This window comes from Vidua chalybeata, chromosome 6 (genome assembly GCF_026979565.1).
Source record: "Vidua chalybeata isolate OUT-0048 chromosome 6, bVidCha1 merged haplotype, whole genome shotgun sequence".
Taxonomy (NCBI): Eukaryota; Metazoa; Chordata; class Aves; order Passeriformes; family Viduidae; genus Vidua; species Vidua chalybeata.
This window is the reverse complement of record NC_071535.1, coordinates 4,570,425-4,587,314: the sequence shown is the minus strand read 5'-3', so window position 1 is coordinate 4,587,314 and position 16,890 is coordinate 4,570,425. Positions and strand designations below refer to the sequence as shown.

At 49.0% G+C, this 16,890-nt stretch overlaps 1 protein-coding gene across 2 annotated transcripts in view; it reads left to right on the top strand.

Moving 5' to 3' along the window:
* ARMH4 (armadillo like helical domain containing 4) overlaps positions 1-16,890 on the top strand; it is a 55,422-nt gene that overhangs the window by 4,850 nt on the left and 33,682 nt on the right. For both annotated transcript variants that reach the window (XM_053946713.1, XM_053946712.1), the window contains exons 2-5: positions 1,105-2,485; positions 3,324-3,536; positions 4,710-4,928; positions 15,761-16,015. In XM_053946713.1, coding sequence (XP_053802688.1) covers positions 1,156-2,485; positions 3,324-3,536; positions 4,710-4,928; positions 15,761-16,015 — 2,017 coding nt within the window. In that variant the 5' untranslated portion in view covers positions 1,105-1,155. The remainder of the gene's footprint in view (positions 1-1,104; positions 2,486-3,323; positions 3,537-4,709; positions 4,929-15,760; positions 16,016-16,890) is intronic.

Sequence of the window (16,890 nt, the reverse complement as noted above, 5' to 3'; positions counted from 1 at the left end):
CCCTGGAGCCTTCTCTTCTCCACCTTCCATCTCTCTCAGCCTGTGTCCATAGCAGAGGTGCTCCAGCCCTGTGATCTTCTTGGTGGCTCTTCTTTGGACTTACCCCAACAGGTCAAGCTCTTCCCCATGTTGGGGGTCCCAGAACTGGAGGAACACGTGAGAGAAAGAACTTGGAGCTGCTGATGGCTGGAGGCCCTTGCAGTAGGGCTTGCCTGTGCCCCTGGGCAGCTGCCTCCGGAGCAGCACACCAGATCTGCTGTGGCAGGGGGATGTTTGCTGTGTGGCACTGGCAGGGATGCTCTCCTGCTCTGGAGTGGTGGAGTGGCAAGCCCAGGACTGAGGCACGTGCCCAAGGGAGGTGGCTGGGAGCTGGAGCTGTGTGCCTGGAGGCAGCAGAGCTTGCCAAGGGCAGGCTGTCAGCTGGCTGCATCACTGCTGGCCCACAGGTTCAGCGCTCTCTTGGAAACCCTCAGCTTGCACGGTGGTTCTGGACATGAAACTTTCTGGAAGTGCCTCCGTGGTGCAGTGCAGCACGGGCACTGTGCTAATGCAGCAGTGCTGCTCTCTGGGCTGGAGCTTCCCCTGTGGGGCCAAGGACCTCAGCCAGGACATGATGCAGCCCTAAAGCCTCCTGGTGTGGCTCTGGTGCTGGGTTGTCCCCCACAGACCCATCCTGTTCTCTGTGCAGGTTCCTTGGTCTCCTCCTGTGCCAATGCACAGAACGGGGCTGGCCAGAACAAACCTGAGACTTCATGGCCCTGACAAGGATAATTTTTGGACTTGGCTCAGGACAAACAGGGTGATCCACACCATTGCTTGCAGGTCTGATGCCTGCTGGGTAGAGCGTAGCACTCTGCTGCTGGGGTGTGAGAGCTGGGCAAGGTCTGTCCTGGGATTCAGATCAACATTTGGTTTTTGTCTGGCATCTTCAGGTAGGGTAGGCTGAGAAGAGTAAAACAGATGGGGGAATTCATTGCTTGAAATGTGTAGGAGGGGGGGGGTCTGCTCACAACTGGCCATAGACTTGGTCTCCCATTATTTAAGGCCCCGGGTCTGTGGTTGGTTATGGGTATGTGTAATCTTGGTTCCTTTTTCCCTTTCCAGGTCTCTGGATTTGTCAGCCTTGCAGGCTTCTGGGCACATCTCCTCCCAGCCATGAGGAGATCAAAAGGATTTAATATCTGTGTGGTCACCTGCAGCATCCTGCTCTTGTCCTCCAGCCTGCCATGCCTTGCTCAGCCTCTGGAGGAGGTGGATGTGACAAAGGTCCAGCATGGCCCCTGGGCAGGGAATGGGCTGGAAGATGAAAGGACAGCAGTGGTGGACTTGAAAAACAATCTGGGCCCTTCTGAGCGGCCAGTTTCTGAAGAGCCATGTGCAGTGTCAGCACAGCCATCTGGGACACCCTTAGATGAAGCTTTCACTGCAGAAGAAGTGCTCCCTGCCAGCCCGAGCCGTGTCGTGCCCAGCAGCCAGGGCCTGGGGGGTCACCCCTCTGCTGGGGCACTGCCTGCTGGGCATGAGGAGGAGCTGGCTCCCACTGAGCCACAGCTGGATGAGGATGAAGCACTCGGGGCCATGCTGACCACAGCTGTGACCACGCTGAGCCCTCCGGTCCAGGAGGAGTCTGGTGGCCCCGTTGGTGAGGCCACAACAGAGAGTGGTGTGGCAGTGGAGCCCAGCTCTGCTGGCCCCTCAGCAAACGCCCTTTCTGAGGCCACTGTGGAGGAGGAGGAGGAAGCAGAGAGCAGCTCACACCCCTCAGCTGTGCCCCAGCCCACACTGAGCCCCAGCTCTCCCAGCTGGGAAGCAGCAAGTGACCACCCTGTCATCCCAAGTCCCCAGGCTGTAGGTGTGACCTCTGGGCTGGAAATGCTGAGAGCCCGCACAGGGAGCCCTCTGAAATCCCTGGCTCCGCCAACATCTATGGCTGCTAAACATCCCCTTGTGGCAACTGAGGCCTTCCTTCCCCCACAAGCAGGGACAGGTGTCACACAACAGGAGCTGCCCACTACGGCTGGCACTGTCACCATCCCCCCTATGGACACTGTGCCACCTGACTGGGATGACACAAAACTGGGGGACATCAGTCAAGGGGGAAGCACGTCTCATGAGGAGGTGACAGAGGAGCTGGGGACAACAGAACCATCCCAGACCACCCAGGAAGGTGTGGGGGAGGAAGAGGATGCCACAAGAGCAGTGCCCTCCCCAGTGTCCCCTCCACCAGCGCCTGAGCTTGCCAAGGAGAGCAACTGCACAGTGCCAGTGCAAGGGGAGGAGCTGCCAGCAACTTCCCCAGGCAGCAGTGCCGCTTTCCACGCTGGGAACCTGTCAGAGGCAGGCACAGCTGATCTTGGCTCGCTGGAAAACATAAGTGCAGTCACAGCAGAGGAGGAGAAAAGCGTCCCACCGTCACAGCCGGAGGCTGCTGTGGTGGCAGATACCCAGCCTGAGCTCTCTCCTACTCCGGAGAGTTCATGGAAAGGTAAAACTTGCCTGTTACAGACACTTGCCTCCCATTTCTGGGATTTAAAGTGAGCTGTGCCAGCAGCCTCTGAGCCACTGATGTCTCAAATGCCTTTTCAAGGATGCTCAGGTCTGGAGGTCTGTGCAGAGAGCTGCTGGCACTTCTAACAGCAACTCCTGCTGTGTTCTCCTCACCCCATGGTGAAGCTGTGGCTGCCCAGTGCTTGTCCCAGCTCTTACCTGCAGGCAGAACTCCTCCTGGACAGCCTGCCACAGGCTGATGCTGTCACCTTGCCCTGCACATACCTCCAGGGGTGGCACCTTCAGCCTCATGACAGTATTCCTACTTGGTGTTTAAAATGTAAAAGGAATGCTAAAAAAAAAAAGCTGGTCAGGTGTTGGGCAATGACATGCTTCTAGGTTGATGAGGATTTTTTAATTGCTGGGCATCTTTATTCTTTCCTCTTTGGCTGCAGATGCAAAAGGATGATTTTCCTTCACTGCATCCAAAAGACCTAATTTTTGCTGTAAAAGAAAAGAAGCTAATTGCAGGCTGGTGCTGCAACCTGACTGATTAATTTCTAGATTAATTTCGAAGCACTTGACTTGTCAGCAGGCTGCCTCTCTGCTGTTCCCCAGATGTTGGGGAAACAACACTGTCTATTAAGACTTGTGCAACAAAAATAAACCCTTCTGCATAGCTGGGAGCTGGACACTGGAGGCTGGACCTGCTGCTGGCCCTGTGGCTCTGGAGTTTTTAAAGCATGGAGTTCTATTCCTTTTGTATTGCTTCAGATGTGTGCTCTGCTGCTGTCAGCTGTCCTGTGAGCCTGCCCTGACTGGTGTTCTTGCTGTAGGTGCCACTGAGGAGGCGACAACAGCTGCCCAGGAGGCTGATGCTGCTCTGTCAGCTGTGACAGAGGTGCCTGGTGCCACCCAGGGGGCAGGGGCTGCCAGCTTTCCTCAGGAGAACAGCGGGGAGGACACCCAGATGCTGACGGCTCCCAGCGCCACCGAGGTGCTGCTGGCAACTGGTGCTTCCTCCACGGGGAGCCCTGTGGATGCAGAAGGTAGGATTCTGCTTCAAGGACTCACTTCCACACAGGATGGGATGGTACATCTGAAACCAGTGTCACACTCCACTCTCAATGCAACACCCAAATTTAAGTGACTTTTTTTTGCTAACCTTCTACCCTCTCTGCCTCTAAACCTGCTACTGCTTTCTGCTCATGCCATGAGATGTTGGAATTTGCCAGCATATGGATTTTGTTTGCCCCAAATAAGTGGAGTAGAGGTTAAAAATAGCCACCCCAAACCAAACCAGCTCCCTACCTGTGCTTGCTAGCAAGCTGCCTTTAGCTTTAGACACTCAAACAATTTTTGATTTATGGAGGGAGAGTTCTTAGTTCTGGAACCCAAGGCAGCCACAGATTGCTGGTGCTCAGTCCAGAGGATGAAAATGTTTCATCAGGGTTCCACGGGAGCCATGGTGGGGGCAGGACACCCTCCTGCAGTGATATTCGCCTCCACTGAGGAGTGGTGGGTTGTTCTCAGGCTGATGTAGCTCATGCAGAATTGCTTTAAGCATGTTCTGGTAGCTGCTGCCTGCTGCTTTGGTGTCACCTTGGCATGTCCATGTTGGAGCCTGTCTTCCTGACAGGAGTGTAGCAAGGGCTCCCTCAGCACGAGGCTGACTTTGAGCTGGAGTATGTTTCTGTAGTAGTGGGGGGACCATTGGAATGAAAATGCTGCTGGGCAGCTTTTCTGGCAATTCTTGTGTTGCAGAGCATAAAAAAAAAAAGCTGTTTACATTGTATCTCTAAATTTAGGGTCTGTTTGTAAGGGGGAGAAGGTTCTTTTGGCAGTTTCCACTAATTGAATTTGCTTCTGGGATTTAATTATTATAATAAAATTCAACCAAGTTTTATCTTTATAATGAACTGTTAGATCTGTCACTTGGCTCAGTTTTTAACTGGTGGCTTGGTGCTCTGATCTTGCAAGGGTGTGGTGATGAGTAGTCCTTAAAGCAGTGGAATTAAAACCTTTAAGGGTTCCCCCCATCATTAAAGGGGAACCTTCTTTGCTGGCTGCCCTGGAGGAGAAAGTTTCATTACAGCAGAGTCACATCTCAAAGGAAGCAAAAGTTTAGTAACTTCCTTTGAGTTAAACTCCCATTAATGAGTTTCTTGGGCTTTTATAGAATCTTGTTAGGCTGAATGGTTGCTGTTTCCTGTCTCCTGTAGATCTCACAGATGGGATCCTGGTCACCAGTGAGAAAGCTGTTCCAGCCCCTGGTGGGATGTCTTCTACCCCAGCTGGACAGACAGAGGAGCCAGCCAGCAGAACTGTGGTCCTGGTAACTCCAGCATCAGTGGCCTCCTCTGCCAGGAGAACTGCTGTTCCCCCTGCCAGGAAGACCAGCACAGCTGTGACCTACGGGCTGGACCGCCTGGAGTCTGAAGGTACCCCTGGGCCCCAGGGGCAGGTGGCCTCCTGTGGAGTGCCAGCCCTGCCCTGACAGCCCCCAGTTTGTCTGTTTGGCTCACGCCTGTGTGCACATCTTGCTGTTCCCAATAAAGGTGTTGGACAGCCTGTGCTCTCCCAGGAGGCACAGGAAGCAAGCAGTGAACAGTGTCCTGGAGGCTGCCTGAAATTCCAGTGGCTGTGGTGGATGGGGCTGGGTTTTTTCCTGGCTAGGGAGCAGCACTGGTGTTGCTGTTGCAGCAGGTTCTGGCTCTGCATGCCTGTAATGCTGGTGTGTGCATCCAGTGTGCCAGGGAACACCCACCAAGGGGTGCTGAGGCAAAGCAGATCCTGCCCTGGAGCTGGTCTGCAGCTCTGATCTGCCTTCTATTCACCTCAACCACGATTTTTCCTGCAGAGAACTGTTCCTTGCTCTTTTTCCTACTTGAACTCCTCTCTGCTTGCTCATCCATCCAGTTCTGTGCTCCAGTGTCTGGGCTGATACCACCTGGCAGGAATTAATCTTTCTGCCTGTTTTTGCTCCCCTTCCTTTATCTTGACCTTCTCTTGCCTTAGTATTTTACTGCAAAGGTTGGCAGCTCTCCAGGGGTGGCACTGCCAGATGGTATTTCTCCTCTGAGTAGAGGTGGGGTGCTCTAGACAACAGCTCATCAGCATCTTTTCTCTGCAGGAAGCAATAACTCTCACTCCTGTTAAGTTTAGAGGGCAGCAGAAGCTGGGAGTCTTCCCCACTGCATGTGCCTGGCTTGCTGCTGGCTTTGAAGCCTTCCCTGAGCTCTCTGGGACTCCAACTGCAGCATTTTGCCCTTGCCAGGATGAATCTTGGATGTCTCTGGCAAGGCAGGGATGTGGTACTGATGGGAGAGTGGCAGCATGGGAAGGAAAGGTCATGTGTGTGGGGAAAACCTGATCCTTCAGGCTGGGAAATAAGGTCTCTGCTTAGCAAGAGCAGTGTGATTCAGGAGGCTAAAGTGTTTTATGGCCCTCTGGGATCTCCTTTAGAAGCCTGGGTTTCTGCATGGGAAGATAAGAGGGATTTCAGTTTCAGCTGAGCATTGGTCTCTCTCAATTTAATGAGACCTTCTGCACAGGCATATAAAAAAAACATACATATCTCTGCTCCAATACAGGACTGATGCAACTTTCTTGGGTTCCTACTGCGCTCTGTTTTCTCTGCTCTGGGCTCCTCTAAAGGCAAATGTGTAGCTGGGGCCAGGTGCCCTCAGTGATGAGGACTCGAGTGGAAATCTGGGTTTCTTGGCTCTGCAGGTGCCTGTTCTCCAAGGGACATGGGGCTCTTTGTGCATTTGACAACTGGCACAGCTTTTGTGGTCTGAATCTCTTCTGCTCAGCATAAACCTCTGTGCAGGGAGCCAGAAGGTTCCCTGGTGCTGGGGAGCATGAATCCACATCTTGTGGAATGGGACAATTACAATTATCGTTTGGGGAAAGGCTTTCTGCCTGGGGATGGTGCTGCCCCAGTTAAGCACAAAGGAAGGTTTTTGAGCTACAACTCTGCTCTCTCAACATCTTTTTTTTTTTTTTTTTTTTTTTTTTTTGCTTAATGGCAATTGGGGGGTATCACATCCTCATGGTGGAGTGGCATTTGGAAGCTTAGCTCCTGAAATTACAGTTCCTGGTGTTTACTCTCAGAATATCTAAATGCTGCCAGATCCAAGATATCTGGGGGTGCTTTCCTTTAAAGCTACATGGAGCTCCAGCCAGGATACTCAGGTTTTTGGGGGATGCTGTTGCAGGCACATGATTGGGTCCCTAATGAGGGATCTTGGCCCTTTGGGGAGAGGCTCACTGTTGCCTGGCTCACTGTTGGAAGAAGTGAAGGAGCTGAGTGAGCTCTGCTGCCTTCAGTGGGGTCCTGCTGTCTTGCCTCACTGAAGGCCTGGCTCATCATTAAATATAAACCCCTGCTGCTCAGCTCACTCTGTTTCTTGGGGACCATCTGTGCCAAACTGCCTGTGGTTAATTGCATCTGTGTATTCACCTACCTGGCTTGGATGCAAAACTGTTTTAAAAATCAAATTGCACAGGCAAAATGAAAATATGTCTAGATGAGCTTATCCTCCTCTCTGGTGGACTCTGGAGAGATGAGCTGGGTGACAGATTTCCTCCTGCCTTGACTCCTTGGTGAGCTGGGTTCTACTTGCCCTTCCTAGTCAGAGAAATCCTATAAAGGGATTATAGGATATGGGGACAGGACACAGCAGAGGATAAAGCTTGCTTGTCTGGGGGAATTGATTATGTATTTTGTCTCTGTGCCTAGAATTTGTCTGTCTCCCTAGCAAGCTGAGCACTGCAGCTTTCTCTGTAGAGCTTCTGGTCCAGAGCTGGCTTACTGAGGATCATTGTGGGAGCCTCCCAACACCCTTCAAAAAGTGACTCTTTGGAAAGGAACCAGATTCCTTTTCAACTTGATTCCTGTGCTGTAACATCTGCCATGGTATTGGCAGAGGTGGCTGCACATCCCCAGTGTGGCAGGGTTTGGCAGGTGGGACTTTCTGAAGTGGCAGGACACGTGCCATGCTCCATCTTCTGCAGAGTCCTTGCAGTTTCCAGCTGGAACCTGCTGGGCAGAGCACACCAGACTCTGGTCCTGTCACTGTGGGTGAGGGTGAGTCTGTATCTGAAAACTCAAGATTTGGTTCTCTTGTGTGCCACCACCCTGCCTGGACAGCAGAGAATCGTGGCACCACAGAAGGGGTTGGGATGGAAGTGACCTCAAAGACCTTCTCATCCCACCCCTCTGCCATGGCAGGGACAGCTCCCACTATCCCAGGCTGCTCCAAGCCCCTTCCAGCCTGGCCTGGGACACTGCCAGGGATCCAGGGGCAGCCACAGCTCCTCTGGGCACCCTGTGCCAGCCCCTCACACCCTCCCAGGGAACGATTCCTTCTTGCAGCCTATTCTCCTGCTGGGAGTGAGCTGCTCACACAGTTCAGGGGTCAGGAGAGCTGCTGGCTCTGGAGGGTGCTCAGAGCTCTGATTAAAGCAGGAGCTGCTGTGCCTGGTGTGTGGTGTCAGGAGCAGCCAATAGCTCTGAAAATGGCAACTTAAAATCAGTTGCTCCAGAGGAGGAGGCCTTAACCGAGTGGCTCTTGAGTGTGGAGTGTTCCCAATTAATTAGGATGGCTCTCAGCTGGCAGAATTTGGAGTTTTATGTGCATTTGCAGCCTGCTGTGAACTATTTTGTGTACCACAGAACAGCTTAGGTTGGAAAAAACCTTCAAGACTGAGTCCAACTTTTGACCAAACACCTCTGTGTCAACCAGACCACATCCAGTCTTTTCTTAAACACCTTTAGCCATGGTGACTCCACCACCTCCTGGGCAGCCCCTTCCAATGTTTAATCACCTTTTCTGTGAAGAAATTCCTCCTGAATACTTCAGAACTTGTAGCCATTTACATAAATTTATAAAAGATGCTTCAACTCCCCATTTTTCTTCTGAGCTGTGGCACAGCACAAGGAACCTTCTCTTATTTTTTATTGGATGTGAAGGTATTTTTCCCAGAAATTAAGGCTCTGAAGGGGATTGCTATTTGGACCTTGACTGTATGGATTAAGATCTGCCTCATTAAATCTCTACAACCCTGTTAAAAATTTAAGTTAGGATGCAGAGGTGTAAATAAAACAGGCACTTAACCCAGCATGGTTAACTAGCCTGATATTATAGTTCCTCACCAGCTCTTTGGATCTCAACTAAATTGGCAAGGAACCATAAGACTTAGAGCACATGCAGAATGAATTATTAAATGGTTTTGGTACACACTTTCCTCTTGCATCTTCTTTATTGCTACCATTGAAATGGGAACTGCTCTGTGTTGACCTCTATCTTCTTCACAGCAGGTGGTGGCCCATTCCTCCTTTTCCTTTGTAGCAGAAAATGGTGAAAAAAGTGTTAATTTTTTCTATAAAACCCAACTTTTTTTCTTTTTTTCCTCCTCTCTTCTGGAAGTGTTTGATACAGACATGCACAGTTTTTCTGTACAACCAAAGCCAGGAGCCTCACTCCACTCATGGGCAAGAATTCTTTCCTAATCTCCAATCTAACCCTGCCCTGTGTCAGGTGGAAGCCATCCCTCTTGTCCTGTTGTGCACTGGTCCAAATTCCCTCTCCAGCTCTCTGGGACCCCCTTTAGGCACTGGAAGGGTCTCTAAGGTCTCCCTGGAGCCTTCCCTTCTCCAGGCTCTCTGTTCTTTGTGATGTTCTGCCTCCAGCAGGTATTTCTTAGTCTGACCCACCTTCGTTCCTGTTCTCACCAGGCTTTGTTTGAATTTTGAACTGTATTAGATTTTTCATTTGTCCAAAAAAAAAAAAGAGTTCACTTAAATATCACTTCAATGTTGTAGCTTTCTCCAAGCTTGAACGAAAACAACAGATAAACTCCCCCAGTTGCTATTATTGAAATGTAATTGGGCTGTGTGAGTGGAAGTTTTTAATGACTTTCTGTTTGTTTTAATCTGAGGATTAAGCAGTTTGCCCTCCTGGCTCGGGGGAGGTGGGTTCAGATAAGCAGGGCTGTGGCAGTAAAGCTCTGCAAGGAACATTTTCTGCTGGAGTTGCTCATGGCTGGGGTTCTTGAGCAGGTGGGAGAATGCTGCTCATGGGGCTTTTTTGGGAGCTTTGGGACCAGGGGTGCTGCAGGAGGGGGATCAAGGATGGGGAAGAAGCAGGAGCTCAGACTAGAAATGAGCTGAGTGGACTCAGTTGTGTTCCCTTTGGCTCCTCTTAGTCCTCACAGGACTTGAGTTAAGAGACTGTAGCCCATAATAACAGACCTGCTCCCCAATATACATCATCTGTGATGGTCCAGCTGGGTTTGTCTAGAAAATAAAGCTGAAATTAAATGTTTTCTTAACTCTTGGCCTGTTGGTTGCTCTGTTCCCAGGCAGTGGGGTTGAATTGAATGCTTCTGGAAGAAAACACCAACAGCTTTTTCCAATGAAAATCGAATAATTGAATTAGTGTCTCTGCTGGTGTTTTTTGTGTTGTTGTTGTTTTTTTTGTTTGTTTTGTTTTGTGGGTTTTTGTTTGTTTTTTTGGTTGTTAGGGGATTTTTTTTTTTTGGTGGTTTGGAAAAAAAAAGTCCTCTGCCCACAGCCCTTCTCCTGGGGAAAGCATTTTGTTAAGAGGTATTGTAAACTCTTTATCTGCCTTCATCTGTCTTGTTCTGTCCTGTCCACTCACAGGTCATGGTCATTAAATCTGGACTGATTTGACTGACCTCACTTGATAAATCACCACTTTCTTGTCTTCATTTTTATACTGATTGGTTCAACACCTGTGCACCCAGGGGCAGAAGAGCTGTTCTGCAGCAAGCCAGGGAGCAAACTTGTTATATGCAGTGTGTTCTGCAGCATTTTGGGTATTTTTTCCCCTTTAAAATAGTCTTGTGTTGCTAAACTGACTCTCTAGCCTGGCTCAGTATGAGAGCAATTTTGAGGTGAATGCTGCTGGAGATGCAGTTTGGATTCATTTCAGGAAGAAATGCTTGAATTTGGATAAGAGAAAACAACTTCAAGTTCCACCAGGGGAGATTTAGATTGGATATAAGGGCAAAATGTAATCACTGAATGGGTGGTGGTGGAGTTGTCAGCCCTGGAGGGATTTCAGAGATGTGTGGATGTGGCACCTGGGGACAGAGGTTCGTGGTGGCCCTGGCAGTGCTGGGGGAATGGTTGGACTCCATTTGAGAGCTTTTCCAACTTTAATGGTTCTGTGATGTGTCAGTCTCCCGAAGCTTCTATGGGTGGGGTTATGTCGCCCTGCTTTGTGTGTAGGATCTGACCCACCAGGTTTCCTCCCAACATCCTTTCCCTATCCCTGTGCATTTGCCCAGATGCTGAATCTTCCCAAGAGATTGATTTTTTCCAGATCACAGCCAGCACCTCATCCTGCAGGTGCCTTGGATGGCTTTGCAGTGCAGGTGCCTGGGCTGGCAGAGCTCATCCCAGGGGGTTTTACCCTGATGCTTGGCAGAGTTTCTGTGCCTGGGTTCTTGCCCCACCATGGCCCAGCACAGGAGCACTGCTTGGTGACAGCCTGTCCACCTTCCTAGCAGCTCTCTCCTTCCAGGCTGGCAAAGGCTCTTGGCAGCATTTTGGAGCTGTTGGATGGTGACATTGACTGATCACGTGAAGGCAACACATTAATAATAAAGGAGTTGTCCTAGAAAGGCCTTCCTGCCTTGACAATCAGCTGTGATCACAAAAGCAGAGCAGAAAGTGAGCCTCAGTGGGAGAAAACACTTGGCAGAGGCTCCTGAGTGCCTCTCCCTCCTGCTCTGGCAAGAGATGGGAGCCACAGACCCCCCCATCCCTAATCCTGTTATTTACACAGCACTATTTACATATTTACATGGTGGGATTAGCACACGGGGGTGCCCCTGCAGCACTGAGCACCACATGAAATCACAGCTTAAACTGGCACAGAGCACAGCAGTCCTCTGTGGTGCCATGTAGACATCTTTATCCACTGAGCTTGGTGTGAGGGAGGATGGGCAGGGAAAGGACAGAGCAAATGACAACTCCAGGTTTTGTCCTGCAACTTAATTCCTTTTAGTTTGGGTGATTTTTTTTTTTTTTTTTGGATTTTTTTTTTTGGTGTTTAATTTTTTTGGTGTTTAATTTTTTTTGGTGATTTTAAAAAATTGTTTTGCTTTTTGTGGGTTTTTGTTTTTTGTTTTGGGGTATATTTGTTTGTTTTAGTTTGGGGGCATGTTTGTTTTGGTTTTATTTTGTTTGGTTGGTTTTTGTGGGTTTTGGTTTTAATTTTTGTTTGTTTTGGTTTTTGTAATTTTGTTGTTTTGGTTTTGTTGTTGTTGCACTTTGAGTTCAGTTTGTACCTCTGAGTGAATCTGTCACCTTCCACTGAGAGCCTCTCACTGCTCAGGACACAGCAAGATCTTTCTGCTGTGTGTTCAGCCTGACAAAATGATGGTTTCCTGGTTCTCCTGAGGAATACAAGTGTTTGCAGACATTAATGGAAAATATCTAAATATAGAAACATCATTCTTCAGTGAAGGTTTCTTCAGCTGAAAACCTGGTGTAGCTCTATTGCCTTTAGCAAGGTTATGAGCACCGTGGCTTCAGCTCCAGCTTCTTCCAAGCCATCACATCCCCAAAAATTGATTCTGAGGCTTTTACCTGCTGGCTGCTGGTGGTTTGCTTCAGATCCCACAGGCTGTGGGTTCCTGCTGGCTCAGGGAAATGCCTTCACAAGGGAGGTGTGAGGTGGTCTCATTTCTCCTGCCTAAGCTACAGAAATCATCGTGGGTGTGTGGTTTTGTGGTGCAAAGCCTCACTTTTGGAGCAAGCACAAGTGCTCCAAAACACTTGTTTTGCCCCCTTGAAACAGCAAATTCCATCCTCTGGATCTCACCTGGATCTGGATCCATTCAGAGTCCCCAGATAAAGCCCACTGGTGCCTGTTTCTATTAATAAAGCTGGAATCCCCCAAAAACTCTGCTTAAAATGTGTTATTTTATCTCCGACTCGTTTCCCTGGGGCTCCCCTACAGCTTCCCCAGGTAACAAATGCTAGGACAAGAAGAAACAGCCTCAAGCTGCACCAGGGCAGGCTTAGGTTGGATATCAGGAAAAATTTCTTTAACAAAAGGATGGTCAGGCATTGTGCCAGGCTGCCCAGTCCCTGTCCCTGCAGAGATTGAAAAGATGTGTGGAGGTGGCACTTGGGGCTGTGGTTTAGTGCAGACTTAACAGTTGGACTCAGTAATCTTAGAGGGCTCTTCCAACCTAAACCATTCCATGTCCCACAAAAATAGTTCACATGGAGCTGCAAATGTGCATGCAACTCTGGATTACTTCTGAATCTGCTGGGCTTTGCCCTTTCACTCCTTGCTGCATTCAGCCTTTCCCAATAGTTTTCTTTCAGTCTGCTGCCGAGGCCTTTTGAAGGCCAAAAGGTGCCAATTTAGGAGGGAAAACGTGACTTTCATAGAAGGCTCTTGTATGAAGCACAAACCTCCAGCCTGAGCTTCAGCTGTGTGCTGCTCAATTCCATTTCCCATCTTTATGGGACTGCCCAGCCTGAAGTTGAGCCTCCCCTGCTGAAATCCCACCCTTGTGAAGTTTGTGGGGCTTTTTTTTGGAAGTGTAGCTTCCTCCTTGTGACCACCAAGTGGTGCTCTGCACTGCACCTTGCAGCTAGGCAAGCTGTTGGCATTTCAGGATGGGGTTTAAAAAGCTGTTTTCAGATGCAGGAATGAGCTGGAGAGGAGAAGGAAACAAGCTCAGAGCCTTTTCCTCCCCCCCTCCTTGCAGGGGCTGTGCTACAAGGATCTCATTATTCACAGCTTTCTGCTGTGCCTGCCTGGTGATTGATGAGGCTTGGTGATCATCAGATGTGATAAGTAGTCTCAGCACTTTCAATTTGGGTGTTCAGCTTGGCTGCCTGCAGGCTTTGGAGACAGGGAGATGGCTATCTGTGGCTTCAGCACTCCATCCTGGCAGGTGTGTGTCACTTGGATTGCTAAAAATCACAAGAAGCTTCTAAAACCCTCGTCCCAGAGTAATTTTTCAGAGATAAAAATCCGATGCCTGTTTTCTCTTGGCTGGTTTTTGCACCCAGTCTAGGGAAAAGCTCTGTTCATGTGCCTCCTCTCTGGTGTTCTGGCTGTTCATAGTCTCTGCTGGTAAGTTTTGGGATTGTTGATTGCTGTATTTCCCTCTCACAGCAGAGAGAAAACACCTACATTGCAGGTTTCCTGTGAGCACTCTCCAGGTGCTGCTCTCAGCTTCACAGTTGTGTGTTTTGTGTGAAAACGTGCATTCTGACAGAGAAAATTCTTCTCTTGATTCTAAATGCTGGGCACATTATAATACAGAGACTGCCTATAAAATGTAATGGGAGTTTAATCATCCCTGGGAGCTCCATTAGATGCTGTGTGTGGAAGGAATGATCTTTCCAGGTACCAAAAGCCATGCTCTAGCAGGATGATGCAGCTAAATCCCAGGAGCAGCTCATTTGTATGGAATACAGGGCTAGGAGTGAAAGGCAGCACTGGGATTGTCTTGTCTGGTGAGCTGAGGAAAACATGCAGTGTTTGGAAGCAAATCCTTGAATTACAGGGGAGGGAGGTGCCATGGCACAGCAGAGTGGGTTTATAACTTGCACTGATTTCTCATGTTCCCATCTCTTGTGATATCCCAATTTGTGGAGGTCATTTAATCCAGGCTGGATTGCCACCAAACCTGTATGAGGTACAACCATGTAGGAATACAAAAAGGTAAAAGACCACATAGGTTTAACACTAACAAAAGGACTTCTATGAACCTCAAACAATACACAATAATTCATTATTTAAGACGGAAACCTTTTCTATCTTTGCAAAGCATATATCTAGGACTTTTCACATCTTGAGCTATCAATAAGTTTTTGTTCTTTCTTGTTCATTATGATAAATATAAATGTATTCACTTGGTCCTTAACTTCCTAGCTTTCTCATGAAAAGGTTTAGAAATTTCCCAGCCTTTCTCAGCTTTAGAAAGTGTCTTTTACCTTTTTATATTCCTACACAACCACAGCAGAAATAAAAGAGATATTTGGGTAACAAAGGATGGTTTGGCTGGAGTGTTAGTTTTTAGTGCCTGATGCAGGGTGATGGGCTCTCCCAGGCTGACTACACCAGGAGGGAATTTTTCTACAGGGCTGAGCAGAGTTGGTGTAAATTAGATAAAAGTGCATAAATTCTATGTTTCAATTCTCAGCCTTGAAAAAGGAACTGTGAGAAATTCAAAGCATGCCATTGTTCCAGATATTATCTTTCCCTGGTGGGTGGCTCCATTGGCAGCTATTAAATAGCTCCAGTGCAAATTCTGGCATAGGATGTCCCTGAGACTTTGGTAGCTGTAACTTGGGAAAAGAAACTGTGGGAAGACTGGCTCTGTATTTGCCCTGCTCTAGACTTCCTTCAACATCTGCAGCCAGTTGTGGCTGGAAATAGGAAAAAATAGGAAAAACCCTTTGGTTTGATCCAGTACAGTGGCTCCTGTGTTGCCATTTTAGATTACAGTGATGAAATACTGGCTTAAATAAATATTTATTTTTCCATATGCTAACAGTACAGACAGTTTTGGAATAAATGGGTATCTGCTGTAGTGGAGAATTCATGGAATCACAGAATGGTTTTGGTTGAAAGGGAGCTTAAAGCTCATCTTGTTTCAAACGCCCCCCCTCCCATGGGCAGGGAGACCTTGCACTGAATTCACAGGAATTTCCTCACAGTCCCATTTATCAGCTCTCCTGGGAAGTGTTGGCTGTGCTGCCTTCTTTCCAACACTTTCCAAGGCCAGGTGGGATGGGGCCTGGAGCAACCTGGTCTTGGAAGCAGTGCCCTTCCCAGAGCTGGGAAAGACTCAGTCAGAGTTAAACACAGGACCAACTCATTGCTGCCTCCAAGGCTGGAATTCAGGGGAAGAGCTCTCACTTGAGCTGTGATTAGTTGAGCAGGGAGCTCTGTAGTTACAGATGCCCAGGTGTTGGTGCACATGCACATCCTTGTTTGCACCCTGCTGCTAGGAAGCAAAAGATTACTGTATTTCCCACTAATTGGAGAGTATGAGACAGCATCTCCTTGTCCCCCAGCAAGTTGCAGTGGTGATGAGCTCCTCCAGATGAGCCCCTGTGGGTGTCTTTCCTGCCAGAGAGCAGGCACAAGTTCCTTCAGCTGCTCTGCCTCTGGGGGAGCTCAGCCTGGTGCTCCCCTAGAGAGATCTGTGAACTTTCTGCCTGCTGAGATGTTCCCTGACATTTCTTTTCTGTCTCCCTGGGCAGAGGGTGAGGAAGAGGAAGAGGATGAAGAGGAGGAGGAGGAAGAAGAAGAGGAGGAAGAGGAAGATGAGGAGGACAAAGACATAGACCTGATGGATGAAAGCATGGAGGGTGACACGGAGCTGCCAGGCTTCACACTTCCAGGAGAGACCTCCCAGGAGCCCCTGGCTGGCCTGGAGAACCCTGTGGCCCAGCTGGCTGGGGTATCCTACCAGGTTCCTGACACCATTGAGTGGGAGCAGCAGAACCAGGGTCTGGGTAAGAGAAAAGCCCCTTTTTCCTTTACCCCTCACCTCTCCTGCTCTTCGCTCTGCACAAGACAATCCCAAATACCAGCCACGGGTTGGCTCTCAAGCTAACCACAGAACAGGTTCATTCATGTGGAATCCCAGTTCCACCAGTGAAACTGGGATGTGTCCCAGGCAGTGTGACCTGGCTTGTCATTTTGGGGAAAATATGGACACTCCAATCCTGCTCATTCATTCCTAGAGCTTGGTGTTGTCTTGCTCCAAGGTTGGACAATAAAAAACTTCCCGGCTGAGATTCCTGGGCAAATTTTGGTTCCCTTTGGCCAGGATGGGTTGGTGCAGGGATATTTGTCCTGTGGGGACAAACTCATCAGCCTGTTTGCTACTTCAGCAGCATTTGTCTGAGTTCCACTTTTCTGACATTTTAAGAGGTGCATGGTCCAGCCTTGGGAAGCTGTGCTGGCAGTGTGAAGACAAACCTGCAAAGCCTCTATATAAGCTTTATACAATTTATTCCTGCTGTACATATGTGGGTATCCAGGGCATCCCTGTGGCTGCCCTGGAAGGTCTGGAACCCTGGCAGGGGGTCAGGAGCCCCCTGTACAGTGCCCTGAGGGACACTGTCTCTGATCTCTGTCCATGGAAAAGAGTTTTCAGTCTTACAGGATGAATTACAAGCTCTGAGTGTTTGATATAAGTAGTAATTAGTGTGGCACGGGTGCAAAAGTAGAATTTTAGGATTCTAGATAAGGGGTTCAAAGGGGGCAAGATGGAGGAAATTGGGCGTGCCTTGTCCTTTTTCTTCTTCTTCATGCCCTCCATGTTTCACTGTGGTGTTGGCATTTTTCTATTGGTTTAGGCTGGGGACTGTTCAACATGGGTGAT